The sequence below is a fragment of the Leguminivora glycinivorella genome, chromosome 4, assembly GCF_023078275.1.
Source record: "Leguminivora glycinivorella isolate SPB_JAAS2020 chromosome 4, LegGlyc_1.1, whole genome shotgun sequence".
Classification (NCBI taxonomy): Eukaryota; Metazoa; Arthropoda; class Insecta; order Lepidoptera; family Tortricidae; genus Leguminivora; species Leguminivora glycinivorella.
The window spans coordinates 9,333,003-9,350,758 of NC_062974.1; the positions used below are offsets into that span (position 1 = coordinate 9,333,003).

Genomic DNA, 17,756 nt, shown 5'->3' on the forward strand with positions numbered 1-17,756 from the left:
CCTGACGTCGATAAAAATTACACAATACACATCATCACTAGGCCAAGAACATAACCTAAAAACAGTTTGCAGATGGAGAATTAATATGGTATTAGTTTAATATTATCAGAATTGAACGAACGAAACTCCCCAATCTCAATATGACAATGGGAAGGTGGGGAAAATCAGGAGCCGACATAGTGTGGTCACCCTACTTGATACATTTGTATGAGAAAAGTTATGTCTGAATATCTTTAAAACCAGACAACGAATATAAAATATTAGATGGTGGATATTTAGTAAAAATTTTTACTAAATGTTGAAGTACTTTCGAGTGTCTTAGGTGCTACAAATCGTAAGATATTTACATTTTTAACTTTCTCAAAACGTGTGGACTGAGTGAGCACTTACAAAAATTTATTATAAAAAAACCTGACACGTTAGTGGTTCGTTTTGTATTTTACAAATTCCCATTTCACTTTTACTAAACTATACACATATAATAGCGGTCTAAATCTTATGTTTTTCATCAAAATTCGGCTTTTCAAAAGTGTGTGGATTGAGTGAGCATAAGAAACTATTTGTAAAAAATTTAATACGTCACTAGGTGATCTAATATTTATAGAGGTAGGTTGGCCTATTTTTTACTAAATGTTAGTATATAAATATTATATGTTAAATGAATATATTCACTGTTTTCGTTGGTAGTTTGTGAGAACTGAGTGAGCACATGTTAATGGCTGTATCTTTTGATTTATCTTTTTACAAATTCAGAGATTCGTTTTACAATTGTTTTAGAACTTTTACTAAATGATCAGCATATTTTTTTTTATTTTCGGAAGGTGCTCACTCAATCCACACACACACGTGTAGCATTTATAAACTACTTATTTCGTCATTATTACCCCTTACCAAAATCATATACCTACCTCAACTCGTTGCAACTTTACAAAACGCTGCGACGTGTAACATGATATAAACGATACGACGTTTCTCAGAATTATTGCTAGTTGATAGATCTAGATCTACTCGTAATTGGCATTTTGAAGGTATTAAGTAATTGCTATTGGAGACATATTTTGTAGTTCTGCCTATACCCTGTTTAATATACCTAAGTACTAACCCTGGTGCTATGCATATTTTTTGAATTACAAATTATTATATACCTAAGCTCACGGTTAATTAAGAATTTACAAATATTGGTTTCATAAATCCATAAAATTCTTAAAGTAACATGCTAATGTCGTCAAGAATATGATTGAAATAAATAGTATTCATTGTATCTATTGTTTGCTGTCTAAATCGAGTCACTTATTTATAACTAAGTCTTTTACAATTAAACCCCGACCTTGGAAATAATTTCTTACATGGTGCTCATTTACTAAGGCGTCGAGAAAGATGAATTCCGTACTAAAATCCAAATCGGAGCAGTGTCTCACATAATTATATCGTCTTTGCAGGCAAGGGCGGTTCCACAAGTTCGTGGTGTCGATGTCGTTCATCGCGACGCGCAGCGGCCTCTTCCGGTGGACGGACAACAACAACAGCACGAGGACTGGCGACACCTCTGAACCGTATGTTACATTCTACACACTGGGAATTTCTAATAGACACAGAATATATCCTTAGTGCAGTTTCAGCTTCTCACTACCAATGAAACTCATTTTTGTGAATAAGACGGGAACACGGTTCACGGGAAAACATTGACGATATCCGAGTTAGTTTTTAATTTACGAGCCCTTGACATAACATGCCAATTCAATAAATTTCAGTCACTTCAGCGAGCGCTACGCGCGTGCATTCGATTCGGAATGGTACCGACGCGCCGTCGAGCACCACAACATCGAGCCGGAGAGCTTCGTGTTCTCCGTGCCGTTCCGAGACGCCGCCGAATCCGCCGCGACGCCTCTGGTGCTAGCCACGCACGCTGTATTCGTGGAGTCGAGAGGCCACCGTGCCCCTGCCGCGGTCGTTGGTCTCCAGTTCCATCTGGACTCGCTTGCTAAACACTTCCTCAACGTTACATCCACGGTTCGTACTTTACTTATAATATAATACACCGAGTCAGCTGCAACGCCGCTGGTGCTCGCCACGCACGCTGTATTCGTGGAGTCACGTGGCCACCGCGATCCTGCTGCCGTTGTCGGCTTGCAGTTCCAGTTGGACTCGCTCGCTACACACTTCCTCAATGTTACTTCCACGGTTAGTAATTAAATTACCATCACGGAGAATTTTCGTCTTCTCCGTGCCGTTCAGTGACTGCGCCGACTCCACCGCGCCGGCACTGGTGTTGGCCACGCACGCAGTCTTCGTGGAGTCGAGAGGCCAACGTGCTCCTGCCGCGGTCGTTGGTCTGCAGTTCCAACTGGACTCGCTCACTAAACACTTCCTCAACGTTACTACTACGGTACTTACTTATAGTACCCAGGATAAATATCTGATCAGTGATCAGACAAGTCTTGCTGGTGGAATTATCTGGTCATTGTGCCCTCACTGCTGTTTTCGGTCTGAATTTTCTAATGCACGCTTAAATCCAAGGTACGTAACATATTTTTAACCTAGGTAAATGCAACAATCGCCTTGTTAGTGATGACGTGTGGTCACCAGGCTTCCGCACTGCAGTCGCGCCAAACGGATACTTGACCTTACTTTGACCGGATAAAATCCTGGTACCAAGCCCCCACTGCTATTGCAAGACTGCAGTTTCAGCTCAAGTCTTTTACCAACTACTTCCTCAATACTTGGCTACGTAAGCCGTCTATTTAATGATGCACAAAGCCCCATGACATTCCAGCAACTCCTTCATTAATTTTAAATATGTAAATTCGACCATAAAAAACAGCACCTGTGACTATTTTCTAATAAAACCCAGTACCCGTCCACAAATTAACGTCAAAAATTCTGATTGAGCTATTATGCCTTTCCAGTGCACAGCGGGCACGACCTGCAAAAAGACCTGCGCTGGCGACGCGCTGGACTGCTACATCCTCGACGACAACGGCTTCATCATTCTGTCCGAGGACGCGGCGCAGACCGGCCTCTTCTTCGGCCAAGTGGACGGCACGATCATGGACTCGCTCGTGCAAGATCGGATCTATAAGAAGGTCACGGTTCACGACCGTCAAGGACGCTGCCCGGATTCGAGGAATCCTTTCAGTGGAGATGGAAACAAGCTCACGGTACTTATTATAAGAACTTGGGCACATTTGTAATTTATTGCACCTATCATATTTCCCCCTAAAGTAAAACGCTCGTTGTAAAGTAAAACGGCTGGTCGTTTGAAGTATTACCGAAAAACTGATGAATTCAGTGACAAAAATGTAATGGCTTAGAGAGGAAATTCCTTAATTGGTTTCAGGCATCATCAAATTATCTTTTTGTATAATTATGGCAATGTTGTTTTATTGACCAGCTCTATAATATTTAAACTAATTTCATTTGTTATTGCAGCCATTCAAACCGCTATCATGGCTTGGAGGATACCTCACAAGTTTATTAGCAGTCTGGTTTCCTCTGTGGCAGTCTGCCAAAGCTCACGCTCACCCATATGCGGACGATGATATAGGTAAGTTGGTCTACGACCTTTGGTTTAAAATAGGTATTCAGATTTAATTCTATCGGCTTATGTGGTTTCTTTGTAGTTTTGCTTTACTTCTTCGAATAAAAAACTACAGCTTCTTCTTTGTTTGTAGCTGACACATCGGTTAACGAAGGTAAAATAAAAATAGTGGAATAATTTCCACAGGGGTATCAAAGTACCTATTTAGTATTTGACATGTTTCTTTACAACTAGGGAACAAATCAAATTATTTTATTGAATATTTTTGATTTGTTCTTTTTTCAAGTAGTCACACTACTATATATAAATTATAAATTGAAATAGATATCATACACGAAAGAAAAAACGGCAAGGCCCACTGTTGGCCGAGCCGGGAATCGAACCCGGGTCTTCAGCTTACGCGGCTAACGTCTTTACCACTAGAACACACGCCCGCCCTGTTTCTTTAGTTTCATGTATATTAAGCTCTTTTGTGGCGTCGAGAAAATCATTTAGAAAACATCTGTCAAGCTTAGACACTTTCCACAACATAGATATACTTAGACACATTCCACAGCGGTATGAAGAATAGTAATTATAGTTTATGACAATGTTCTTCAGTTTCATGTATTTAAGCTAGTTTTTGAAGTCGAATAAAAACAGTTCCGCTCTAGATGATTTTACCTTAGGCACTTTTCACCACGTTCATGTTTGCGCTCCGCGTAGAAATATTTGAAGAATTTCCAACTAAACGGCAATTACAAAGGAAACAGTGTTTTACATTATTTAAATAAATTGACTGTTCCATTTTAGACTACGAAGACTACGAACACGACGGCGACGAGGACCCTGATGAGGAGGAGCGCGACCGCGGCAAGTACGAGATCATCATCGACGGCTACGGCGCCGAGAAGCCGGTGGAGCGGCCCCCCGGCGCCGGCGCGCCGCGCGAGCCGCCCCGCGAGGCCGCGCGCTCCGCGGCCGTCCGCCCTTGCGACACCAGCGCCGAGCTGTTCACGCTGCAATCCACGAGGCTTAATGCTGCGCAGCCGTTGAAGGGGAAGCTGACTAACTGTCACAACTCCGGCTGCGAGAGGTAGGAATAAGATCCTGATGGTATCTTTTAGGTCCATTCGACTCTTAAAATCTGTTGCACATTAGATCCTGATGCTGAAATTTATTTCAATTTTTTCTATCATAATAACACTATGCACTAAGACACGCACATACAACCTGTTTTTATTGAATTCCGTTAACTTAAGGGCGAGTTCTTTACATCATATACAATTAATTTTTCTAAGAAACAAGCGTCTTAACTTTTACGGTTATCGAATTATTAAAAAATTAAGATAATTGCAGAACATGTGTGTGACAGCCTTTACTAATTCCTAATGTTATTTGTTTAGACATGTGCCGTCAATCACTTGAATGTAATTCTTAAGGGTCTCTCACACTAATAAATTCATTTATTACCTATGTATGAAAACGATGAAAAATTTTTTTGCGAATTTAACTAAAAGTGATGTACAGGATGGTTCCTGATGATAATGAACCTAACGACGTGTCGAATTTAACGGAAAACAACTAGCATTTGCCCGCGGCTTCGCTCGTGTTAGAAAGAGACAAAAAGTAGCCTATGTCACCCTCCATCCCTTCAACTATTTCCACTTAAAAAATCACGTCAATTCGTCGCTCCGTTTTGCCGTGAAAGACGGACAAACAAACAGACACACACACTTTCCCATTTGTAATATTAGTATGGATTATAGTTTTAATTAATTTTCCACAGACCGTTCAGCGTCCAAAAGATCCCGCACAGCAACCTGATTCTGCTAGTGGTGGACACGCTATGCCCCTGCGGCGCCAAGCGGCTAGATGTGCGCGCACGCGAGGCACCTCCGCGCACCGTGTGCCGCCGCCACCCCGCGCACGCCACGCGCCGCCGGCCACGGCACTGCGTCTCCTATCACCCAGAGGTACGATATTCTGTGTATTATCTACCTTTACCGGCTTCTAGCGATATCTCGACTGATCTTAATGGCGCAGACTGGCGCAAGCGGTGAATCAGGGTTCGAACATTTGGTCTAGGTCTATGCATGGCTGTATACATAAATGCCAATCGCTGCGTCCATAGCCTTATGCTAATGTATGCTATTGTTTTTTTTTCTAGTGTTAGTACTTATTATTGTTTATTTTTGTTTTAATTGTGTAATTTTGGTTTATATTGTAGCAAACAAATAAATGATTATCTATATATCTATCTATCTTAAGAATCGGCACAAACACTGTCCGTTTAGTAATTAGGACCTGTAATTCCATTTCATATACCTAAAGTAAGATTAATTATTTTTAATCATCAATATTTTTGCACATACAGGAAATCGAAATCCTTTCATGCGGTCGCGGCTCGAGTACACGAGCGCCCTGGGCGCTGCTGCTGGCGACGGTGACGGCGCTGCGGTGGCTAGCGCGCGCCACGTGACTGCCCGCCAGCCCTCGCTAACTCCACCTCTTCTAACGAGCCCGGAGCCGAGCTCATCGGACACACCGCTAAATGTTCCAGCCTCTTTGTTATAACCTACTAACGCACACTACTCGTTCGAGGGCTTCGAAGACCGAAGTATAGTTGTTCAGTGCTCCAGTGTAAGGACAGTTGGCGAGCGCTCCCGGGCGCACCGGGCCCCGCGGCCCGGACGCCCTTGAGCTCTCCTAGGTTACGTCGCGCGGAACCACGAGTTTTGATCTATTTTACCGACTGAAGTTTTGGTCCGACCAAATGAACTTTTGACCTTGTTTTGAGACAGGACGATACTCGATTTAGGAAACGATAATAAATAAAATATTTCTCCCTCTCGGTTAAGTTGTCAGTTTTCATATTGCGGCAAACACCGCCGCGTGCAGTAATAGGTAGGTAACGAATGTCTTGTTAAATTTAAATCGAAGATTATCACAAACTTGGAGATCTTATAAATTATAGCTAATGTTAATAGATATTGAAAGATAAATTAATGTAAAATAAAGATATGGTTTAAAACTGTTTTAGAAAAATTTACCTATGTTGATCCGAAACTCGATTTATTTCTTGATATCTGTCATTCACATATTTATATCGCTAAACTTATTGACTAGTTGCATAGGGTTGATGTAAATAAGAAATATTTTATTTGTAGGCAGTTCTTTTGCTGAATTTATGTGTGCCAGTGCGTGTTGCCTGTCAATCGAAGTGTCGAGGACATACTAGTGTAATTGTTGCTGTTATTAAAAAAAAACATCTGTATGATTACATACTAAGTGGCACCCGGTTTGCTTTTGATTGTAATTTGTAAAAATTGTCTTTTAAGGCTTCGCAAGTCATTGAAGTATCTACTCGTATTTGTGAGCGCATTAACAGCCAGTCGGCATCAAAAATGGCTAAGGGAGTCTGGCATCCAAAAAGTTTAGACAAGCTTTCATTATCTTATCAACAAAAATGTGTTCAGATCATTGTGGTCACTTATCCCGCAGAAGAAGCGGTCTATTTCTGGTGCTGGCTGGACAAGTAGACATACCTTAAAATGCAGCCGGTGTTAGGTACCTACTTCCTCGACACAGCGACATGGCCACTTTCATACGTCTAGTTGTTAGTGATTTTCTCGCCTAATCTTCAAATAATGCTGTAATTGGGGAATCTGTAAACAGTTCCATTTTTTATTGTAAATATTTTACTAACTTAAATGGCCTACTACAATTTTAGAACGTGTGTTGCTAATATTTAAGTCGTTCTGTAATTAAATTAATGAAACTACGTCATTCCGATTCGACTATCACGTACCCACTTTAAGTTGTACTTATAATCCATTTAGCAATAATAACATCGTCACTTCATTTCACCTTTATTCCGGAATTCTGAGAGACCAGAATATTTTTCAAAATCCACTCTTTTTACTTTCATACAAAAGTTAACGTTTGGCAGTAATTAACATGATAAGCTCATACTTACACTTGTTTGTATTTGATATAAATGTGAAGCTAACTAGAATTAAAGTTGAGATCCCATATACCTTACCTATCGAATATAGACATTTTGTATATCATATCAAATAGTACCTATTTATAATCTAGTACACGAGTACGCAGCTTGCTATTGTCCGTTATATGTATAATTCCAAACGTTTGAAATAGTACAAAATTCATAGACATGTATAAAATAGTTAACACACTGGAAGTGCCAAACCACAGTCTACCTATTATTTCCAACCACAGATTATATTGAGTGTCGGCGATAGTTTTGTATCTCCTATTACAGGAGTTTATAAAACATAAATCGTTTTTGGAGATCCTGGACACTGGATATTATAGTTATACCTTGTCGCTGCAACATGGCAATACAATTTAAACCAATGCATATCAAATGATTAAAAGCGACTTGGTACTACTGATAATGCCCAGATGTTAAGGCTGAGCAAGTTGGTAATCCTGAGGACAATGGTGAGCGACTACTTGTTCATCACATGCTGGTCATAGACATTTGTTTTACCTACCTACCTTCATCTTTTCTCTCCAAATCGATTGAATGTTCTCCGTGCTAAGTAGAATATCTACTTAAAGCGTTTAAGCATAATATTTTCGAAATACCGTAAAGAGAATGGAGAACAGATATTAAGATAGGTATGTGAAGCAAAATGCCTGAGAACGACACAAATGTATCATCGATTAGATCGGTCATATCACGTATCGTAACATACCTACACATATTCAGAGTATAAAGACAATTGTTGGAAGGCGATTTTGAGAAATTGTACATTTTGTATAAATAATACAGTAAGGAATCGATATAATGGCGTAGTAGAGGTTTGTTGTACGGGTGAGTGGCGAATGGCGAACGACTGGTGATTGAATTGCTTCTAGCAAGCGTCGAGTCTTCCATAGCAGTCGAACGCGTCTCGAGTGTTTACTATAATAACGTCTAAGTATTAAACGATAATAATATAGCGTATACTTAACATAGCATAGCTGAGCCCGCCAAAGCGGGGCGGAGTGGGTTTTTTTACTGGCACTTGGCGGGATTTAGTTTACGAGAATATATAGACACAAAACGAATACCTCGTTTAGTTACGCAAAACGTAAATAGCTAGACAGAATTGTGATTATTTCGCGTTTATTTCTCAAACATATCAATTCAGGCACCAAATAAAACTATAGTATAAGCGATTTACCATATGATTCTATGTGATTTTTTGAATAAGTTAAGTTTACCTACTTGCAAGTGAAACAGTGATCTCAAAAAAACTTTGCCACTTTACATATCTCATTATCGGTGTTGTGTACCTACGTTTCGCTCGGAAAGGAAAAGCGATTTTTCATATTCTAACAATTTCCTCATGATAATGTTTTCATTATAAGTACCTAGTTACCTACTTTCAAGGAATTATTTTAAGTCTGTTTTAGAATTAGGTACGCGGCCAACAATTTTGAAGTCACTGTTTTTATTATTCCTTGTATTTACTTAATAAATTGTATGATTGGTATAGTTCTATTATTGGGCACGACCACTCTGTGAACATGGTTCTTTAGTGTGATTTTAGAGAAGTACTTACTCTTCTTTTGTTATTTGCCAGATCATGCTATAGATATACGGTAATTAAAACAATAAAGTTCTCTTATAAACATTGTGATCATGAGTCTTACTGAAACTTACCTTTTTGTTTTCCTATTCATTGACATTCATATCAAAACCATTACATAATATCATAACAGGATCGCTTGCGTATACGTGCCAAAAGTCCTATCACATTTTCAAGCGCAGATTCGAGGGTTATAGAAGGGTTATCACTTCTTTATGCCGGTGACTGTACTGACGTTGACTGAACTAGCATGACAAATACGAATGTTTCCGGAAAAATACGAAGGAAACCCTTTTCGCACTACATCTGTACGCGCGCCCTCGTACATATATAATTAGGAAGTTAGGAGCTTCGGCCTTAGTGCGTTTTCACATTATCCGATCCGATATCGGATGTCGGACCGATATCCCATACATTACAGGCGCCATCTTGGATTTTTTCTATTGAAATCCTTCCGACATCCGATATCGGATCGGATAATGTGAAAATAAACGGTCTTAGGAAGGAAATGATTAGGTATCATGCGTTGATGAACAGTTTTCGCTACATAGTACTAGGTGTCAGGTCTATGCGCTACGACGTAGCACTCGTAGCTTGGATAGAGCATAATTATGCCATACTTTTCTCTGCCTTTTGTACTTTTTTAGGGTTCCGTAGTCAACTAGGAACCCTTATAGTTTCGCCATGTCTGTCTGTCCGTCCGTCCGTCCGTCCGTCCGTCCGTCCGTCCGTCCGTCCGCGGATTAATCTCAGTAACCGTAAGCACTAGAAAGCTGAAATTTGGTACCAATATGTATATTAATCACGCCAACAAAGTGCAAAAATAAAAAATAGAAAAAAATGTTTTATTGGGATACCCCCCCTACATGTAAAGTGGGGGCTGATATTTTTTTTCATTCCAACCCCAACGTGTGATATATTGTTGGATAGGTATTTAAAAATAATTAAGGGTTTACTAAGATCGTTTTTTGATAGTATTAATATTTTCGGAAATAATCGCTCCTAAAGGAAAAAAAGTGCGTCCCCCCCCTCTAACTTTTGAACCATATATTTAAAAAATATGAAAAAAATCACAAAAGTAGAACTATATAAAGACTTTCTAGGAAAATTGTTTTGAACTTGATAGGTTCAGTAGTTTTTGAGAAAAATACGGAAAACTACGGAACCCTACACTGAGCGTGGCCCGACACGCTCTTGGCCGGTTTTTCCGTTGTGTAATGTCGGTACACTATTGCCTTTAAGTTTAAGGTTGGGGACCACAAGGCATACTGACTCGAATCGCAATTATTCGATTTGTATAGGTACAATAAAGGGAACAGTATAACTCACTTTTTAGGGTTCCGTGCCAATAAGGTACAAAAGATACCCTTATGTTTCTAGGTCCGTATGGGAGCGTCGAGTTGTTTTCGCAGTGTCACTGTAGGGACATAAATGTATAGAAGGCGAATCATTGCGATTTGAATTGCATCGCCGAATCTTTGACTGTGGACACCAGCCTTTAGGTGCGTACCGGAAAGTCACAACAACAATGTCATACTCGGGATGACAAGTATAATAGTATATTTTATTATTACTTTATAAGAATAAATTCATAGTATAATTAAGCATCACTTTATTCAAAATGATCAAGTCCGAAATAAAGAAACCCGACACGTTTTTGTACTTCGGGTACGGCAGTAATATGCTGTCATTTCGAATCCACATGCTGAACCCTTCGGCTGAATTTGTCACCAAAGGATGGGTTGATGTAAGCCCACTTTTTAAGCTACATTCACAGAATACACATGAACGTGCTATTCAATTATCACAAATGTTCACTTGAATCCCTATCCCTACATGTTGGGACAGAGTAAGCCTAGTTTTATTTGTTGAATAAGACTGACTAACATAGAATGATTTAATGAACAGAACTACCGCGTGGATTTCATAAGATACTCATCCTTTTGGGGAGGACCAACGGCAACTCTGGTGCCCACGGCGAATGCTCACACTTGGGGTGTGATATGGAGACTACACAAAGACGACCTGCCCAATCTCGATCAGTACGTAAAAGCCCAGAGTACGTAGCCGAATGGCATAACCGCTCGCGAAACGAAACACTCGTAGATATCTATCTCTATAGCTCTTGCGTATTGGCGCGACAGAGCCAGACTACCTTTCGCGGCGTTTCGTTTGCGTTTTGCGTCGCAGAAATGCCATTCAGCTACGGCACGGCTCTATACATATATTTTTCCCCTCACTAAGTAGCTCGGAAACACGTGTTTTTTCCTTTAATACCAGCGGGTAAAAACGCATTTTATCCACTAGTGGATAAAGTAATTTGACCTTGAATATAGCCAAATTTTCTACTTTAAAATTTATAGAAGTGGGTGAATCTAGTGATGAAGATGTTTTACCACTTGTAGAACTACTGGAAGCAGTGATAAACGCGATTTTTGCGTTGTGCTTTGCATTGTGCAAATGTATTTCACTTCTCGTGTGTTGAAAAACTCGCCAAGTTCAGGATTAAATGTTCGAACCACTCGTTTCACTCGTGGTTCAACTATAGAATCCTTTCACTTGCTCGTTTTTCAATTCCACACTCAGCGTTAAAATACAACTTTGCACCCTTGTATAACAAATAACTATTACTCTATAGGTACTTGTAGTCGATAACAATTTTGAAGACATTTTCCTTTACAGCCAAGAAGGTGTCGAAGTGAAAAAATACTTCCCAAGAAACCTCCTAGTCCATACAACTCACATGGGTGATTTTACGTGTCGCTGTTACATTCAGAAAGTAAATCCACTGCCGCGAGCAGATAACGAGGAGGTCCCACTCGAGCGGTGGCCTTCTTGGGCTCTGAAGGAGATCATGATATATGGCGCTAAGGAGCATGGGTTGCCAGACTATTATATTAAGAACTTGAAGAGTTTGAAACATAACGGGGAAGAGGGTGCCATCAGGACCTGGTGCCTCTTGGAGCGCTACGCTCGCCAAAAGCCCTGCGAATGCGTCGTGCCGGGACGCATACTGAGGGAACCATTGAAACTGGTTAATAAATGGAAAAAAGATTTCAAGTGGACTTCTGAGATAGTTAAAGACGAAGACTAAGCTGGAAACTGTTTGAGTGCGGCAACCGAATTAATAACATTATTTTTATTTCTTCTGATAGGTACAGATGAAATATTAAATTGATTTTTATTTGATGTTCCAAAAAATAATACTTACCTACAATAATACGATCAGGAGTATTATTTAATGTATTATTTCAGTACAGATGGTGTTTTTTTTACGCACTAGTGCGAGAAGTTGTTCATTATATGTCAGGTCGAAACTTCGGAGGGCCATCTGTACTGAAAAACGTCGTACGATACACGTGCGAAAAGGAAATTCGTAACTCGTGTCGATTTGAAACACTCCCTTCGGTCGTGTTTTAATTTATCGCCACTCGTTTCGAACTTCCTTTTTTATGAAGACACTGTTATTGTGTCTTCATACAATAGTTATTTGTTTTACAAGGGGGCAAAGTTGGTGTAGCCGCACGTGACAATATTGATACCCGAGCAAGCGAAACATTCCAATATTGAACCGCGAGCGTAGCGAGTGGTTCCAGGGTGCGTAGCCGAATGGCACAAACGCTCATGAAACGAAACGCTCGTAGGTAGATATCATATATATTGCTCTTGCGTATTGGCGCGACAGCGCCAGACTACCTTTCGCGGCGTTTCGGCGTCGGAGAAATGCCATTTGGCTACGGGACCTGATCAAGGCATATATGGCCGCGTCAACCTGCGTACGTAGCCGAATGCACAAACGCACACGAAACGAAACGCTCGTATCTATCTCTATCGCTCTTGCGTATTGGCACGACAGAGCCAGACTACCTTTCGCGGCGTTTCGTTTTCGTTTCGCGTCGTAGAAATGCCATTCGGCTACGGGGCCCGTTCAGCGGAGCCAATTCTGCTACTACTCGTACTATGTAGTAGTGAGTGCAGGGTTCTAGTACAATGAAAAAACAATTATTTTTGCAACTTTTTTATTAATATAAATATTAAAATTATTATTAATAGGTACTCGGTTGTCATTAAATTAAATAGGTCTAATAATAAGTGTCATTCCACCGTTACGGCACAGGACAGTCCGTCTGATACCCGCGCTGCCAAAAGCGTACAACTAGGCTATTTAAAAATAATCGTTAGAGTTAACAAGCTGCTGCAATCTTCATTCATAAAATATCGAACCCCTATCGTCTAAAGAAACTAACTAAACTAAACGAACCTATTAAAGCGGCAATAAAGTTTATATTTTAGTGTGTGACTATAAATAGGTAAATTCATCATAAATTATCTAAACCACTGACGATGTTAAAACGGTTAATGGTGTGTTGGCAGATACGCGATTCTACTTCAGTCTATAAGAGCGGATATACACGCGCTCGTCGTGAATCCGTATCGGCGGAATGACCCGTACATCCAACACTACCTCAAAAGTTTGGTGAATTGTATCTAAATTGAGCATAGAGCACAACGCTACCCCGACACTTACACCATTACACAAACACACACACATCACACAAGGAACACAATCATTTGGAAATATTATATTTATTATCAGTCAATAATTTATGCGCATAATATAATTACTAAAATGAGGTATGTATACAGCAGCTACGATAAAAAGGTGGAAAAATCACAATATAATAAATACTGTCGAAAACAAGAGCGCAAGTGATAAGACAGGCCGCAGGGAACGCGGTGTGAGGCAACGTTGTGCGCGCTCGCGCGCCGCTCCTTGCCTCGTGTCCGCACGCGAGGCGAGGAGCGGCGCGGGCCACTCGTCGGTTCGCGCCGCCGCCGGCGCGGCGCCACTGCTCGCCAATAAAAGGTGGAACGAAAACATGGCTCTACATTTAAATCACTATGCTAATCGGTACCTACAATATTTGCATAAATTGAGCAAAAGGCACTATGCACTTTCTAAAATTAAAGAATTATTTGGATTTCAACTTTGGAAAACAATTTGAAATCAAAACTCTCGTGAGCTTATATTAGACTACGGCGAATGCAACTTGCCTTGAGCCCGACGGAGACGGAGGCTCGCCGTCACCGCCGCGTCGCGGCGCGACGCGGAAGGCCACGGTGCATCGAACGGAATCGTATAAAACCATTACAATATTTACTGCTAGCCATTCGTTAGACATGCCCCATGCCCACCCAACCTTTACTGGATCGTATTTCTGTGGCACGGTCCGGACCGCACGGCGCACGGGCGCGCGGTCAGCCAACCTGCATTCCGCTAAGGCTGGATGTATCAAGGCACTCGTTTACACTTAGAACACTAGTACAGCGCCTCACAGGCGCTGCATCCGATGCCCTTATATTTTAACTTGTGGCGTGATTACCGATTATGTATAAATGAAACTTTTTGAACTGGTTAAGTATAAAACGTGTTGAACATAGCCGGAGACCCGCACGAGGCCTCGCTCGCGACGCCGCGTGTGAAAACACTCGCGCGGGCGTTAAGTACAATCCGGGTTCTACATTGGAATACTATGTTGTTTCACTTCAGAACTGTATACTTGATACCTAAAAAACATGACACAACAATATTGCGTAAGTTATGTTATTACAAGTACAGATATTTGCATTGTTTTGCATTGCTATTTAAATTACATTTATGCAAGTCCACATTATATTCAGATACAAACATTGATTAACGCGCCCGTCCCCTGTTCTGTCGCATTTATGATTTCGTATAAACTTAAGTTACTACGCGACAGACAGAGGATGACCGCGCGACTACCATTAAAGTAGTCTGCTCGGAACGTGCTAATGATATAGCTGCGATATAATATAAACTATACCTTGTGGCTCTCAGCAAAGAGCACGTCTAGTTGGCACGTTTCGAGCAGAGAGCGAGTTGTTTACGATACATTAGTGCTGCACGATGCGACTTATTTAACTGTACATTATGTAAATTTTCATACGCAACAATAATAACACAATCACTATTTAAAGATGACTATAAATTACAGTAATGTTTATTGTATAATTGATATAGAACACATTGTTTTCATAGTAATTATTTACATAAGTGTATATATTAATTATGATCCTGGAAATTATAAAGAATTATACATGGATACATTTATTTATGTCAATACATACGGCTATAATTTGAACTATTACATATTATTAACAAATAATAAGTAACAATGATTAGGCTAAATTTAGAATTCAATAATAATTCAAGTCTTTACTGTAAATCCGATTGAAAACATTACATATTCCATAGATACCCTTAATTTAATGAAAAACTAAGGATCAGATAATGAGTATTACAATATTACATTATTAGGACCATTTGTTTGCACAAATTTTATTAATTATCAATTAACATAACTATTACAGCAGTATGGGCGGGAAAATGTATGTCACTTATAAAAAAATAAAGCACAAGATGCAGAAATAATGATGCATAGTAAGGAGAAACACTCCTTACCTATATGTAGCGTCAACATAGTGGAGTCGCTATGGTCGCGCAGCGCTCGGCGGCCGGCGGCCGGGCTCGATATCAGGAAATTAATAACACAACTCGTACACGATCTTACACCTACACAATAATATAAAAATTACATCTTACTCGATAAACTTAACATTAATAGGCTATGTCAAATATGACACCGATACAACTATCGATTGAGGTAAACTATATAGGATTCGCGTCCGTCGACGGACCGGCTTAAATATCGCCAAAAATATTAATTTCCTGATATGAAAACGAGTCGTCAGACGCGGGTCGACGCGTCGTCGCGTCAGTGACGAAACCTTAACGAAATAATTAACTAGATTTAAATTCTAGATAACGTCGCCTCTGCAAGTCGGCACACTCCGTATGCAATAAATTACAGTTATAAATGCAGAGAAGATTTAAGAACTTTCCCTTAAATATATAAATTTACACTATAAATAAAAATAAATCGGGAGCGTCCGCGCGGGCGGCGCGGCGACGCGCGACAACAATGATAGCTCGGCTCGAAATACGCACGGTCGACGATCGTTTACAAAATATATAGCGACGCTCGCGGGTTCGGCGGCTCGTCGAGTAATTCGCTAACTACGCTTACGGCTAGGATTCGAAGTCGGTCGGCTCGGCCGACGGACCGGAGGTAGATTCGGTATGGGCCTCTGGGGCCGGGGCTCGCGGCGCTAGCAGCCCGTGGCGGCCGGGTCGCGCGAGTAGCGCTCGTCGCGCAGCACGCCGTTGGGCCCGGTACCACCACCACCACCACCGGGCTGCAGCTTCAGCGGCGGCTGCGGCTGCAGCGGCTCCGCGGCCGCGTCGTCCGACGCGTGCGAGCGCAGCGACGACAGCTCGCGCACCCACGACGCCAGCCGCCCCGACACGCCGAACAGGTTGGAGCCCGAGCCCGTCGCCACGGCGCCCACGTTCACGCCCGGCAGCTCCTGCTCCTCGTCTGTACCGAACAATCAATGTCATTAACACAAGTGACGACGAAGTGCATACGAAGTTCTCTCATTTTGATGCCAATCTCTCGGCATCAGATAAATGATTTGAAAAGGAAGCGCCCGGCACGTGTAGTACTTGCTCGTTGCACGGACCCTATAATACATAGATGAGTACTGACCTTGAGCAGTCCGCTCAAGTATACTAGATACCTACTCTGCTGTAATCCACACTAGTGTACTGACCTTGAGCAGTCCGCTGCAGCGCGAAGAGCTCCTGCCCCTGCGGGGTGTGGAAGAAGGAGCGCGGGCGGAAGTAGGGCGCGGCGGTGGAGGCGAGGTCGTTGACCAGCTGCAGGAAGGTGGGCCGCTGCGCCGGGCGGTGCGCCCAGCACGCGCGCATGAGCTCGTACAGCCGGTCCGGGCAGTGCTCCGGCCGCTCCATCACGCCGCCCTCCACCACGTAGCGGAGGACTTGCTCGTTTGACAGACCCTGCAAATATCCGTATTCGTTATTCTACTGAATCCGTCGTACGAAACAATGAGGAGGCACCACTGACATTTTATCCCGCCAGGCGGCGCCTGTGCAACTGCGAAGGAATGTCACATAGCAATGTGTGGACACATTACCGGTAAACGTTAATTCATATATGAGAGGGAGAAAAATATATCTTCTTACTCTCACGTATGAAATGACATTGGCATGGTCTTACCGGACCATGCCATTATTTATTGCCGTGTTATTTATTGCTATTAAACAAAAACCTACAAATAAAGTAAAAAGCAGTATTTTTCTTCATCCGTGCAAAAGTCGTCTTAATGTCATCTGTCCTAACCTTTCAGTGTGACTCCTCATTACGACAAATTATAGGATATGATTGAATATGGTTTCAAAACAAACCCAATTTAAATTTGTTTTGTTCCTATTAAAATAGATTAGATTGCTGGCGCCCTCCTGAGTACCATGATAGGGCAGTGAACCTCTAAAAAAAAAGTTATATTTATCTTTCAAATACCTGATATGGCTGCATAGCGAGCGTTGCCATCTCCCACAAGACGACTCCGAAACTCCATATGTCACTACTACTTGAAAACACCTGAAACAGAAATGAATTACATATTAAACGTCCATTTACTCAGTTTAAGGGCCGGTTGCATCAAACCGTTTAGTCACCGTTAAAGAGTTC

At 41.4% G+C, this 17,756-nt stretch overlaps 3 protein-coding genes across 6 annotated transcripts in view; 2 read left to right on the forward strand and 1 right to left on the reverse strand.

Moving 5' to 3' along the window:
• LOC125225038 (voltage-dependent calcium channel subunit alpha-2/delta-3) overlaps positions 1–9,171 on the forward strand; it is a 139,518-nt gene extending 130,347 nt beyond the window's left edge. For 2 of the 4 annotated variants that reach the window (XM_048128526.1, XM_048128528.1), the window contains 8 exons: positions 1,440–1,553; positions 1,752–2,010; positions 2,907–3,158; positions 3,430–3,544; positions 3,672–3,692; positions 4,331–4,613; positions 5,307–5,493; positions 5,895–9,171. In XM_048128526.1, coding sequence (XP_047984483.1) covers positions 1,440–1,553; positions 1,752–2,010; positions 2,907–3,158; positions 3,430–3,544; positions 3,672–3,692; positions 4,331–4,613; positions 5,307–5,493; positions 5,895–5,999 — 1,336 coding nt within the window. In that variant the 3' untranslated portion in view covers positions 6,000–9,171. The remainder of the gene's footprint in view (positions 1–1,439; positions 1,554–1,751; positions 2,011–2,906; positions 3,159–3,429; positions 3,545–3,671; positions 3,693–4,330; positions 4,614–5,306; positions 5,494–5,894) is intronic. The other 2 variants (XM_048128527.1, XM_048128529.1) reach the window with 1 other exon arrangement.
• Positions 9,172–10,759: 1,588 nt separating this feature from the next.
• Positions 10,760–12,309, forward strand: LOC125225080 (gamma-glutamylcyclotransferase-like). The gene is made up of 3 exons (XM_048128606.1): positions 10,760–10,867; positions 11,029–11,162; positions 11,803–12,309. Exons 1-3 carry the CDS (start codon positions 10,802–10,804, stop codon positions 12,212–12,214), a joined length of 612 nt encoding a protein of 203 aa, XP_047984563.1. The 5' UTR covers positions 10,760–10,801; the 3' UTR covers positions 12,215–12,309.
• An 813-nt stretch (positions 12,310–13,122) lies between these two features.
• The window catches only part of LOC125225703 (insulin-like receptor), a 161,833-nt gene continuing 157,199 nt past the window's right edge, over positions 13,123–17,756 (reverse strand). Inside the window, exons 24-26 of the mRNA XM_048129533.1 lie at positions 17,586–17,666; positions 16,816–17,062; positions 13,123–16,580 (exon numbers count right to left, since the gene is read on the reverse strand). Of these exons, the coding sequence (XP_047985490.1) occupies positions 16,312–16,580; positions 16,816–17,062; positions 17,586–17,666 (597 nt within the window). The 3' untranslated portion in view covers positions 13,123–16,311. The remainder of the gene's footprint in view (positions 16,581–16,815; positions 17,063–17,585; positions 17,667–17,756) is intronic.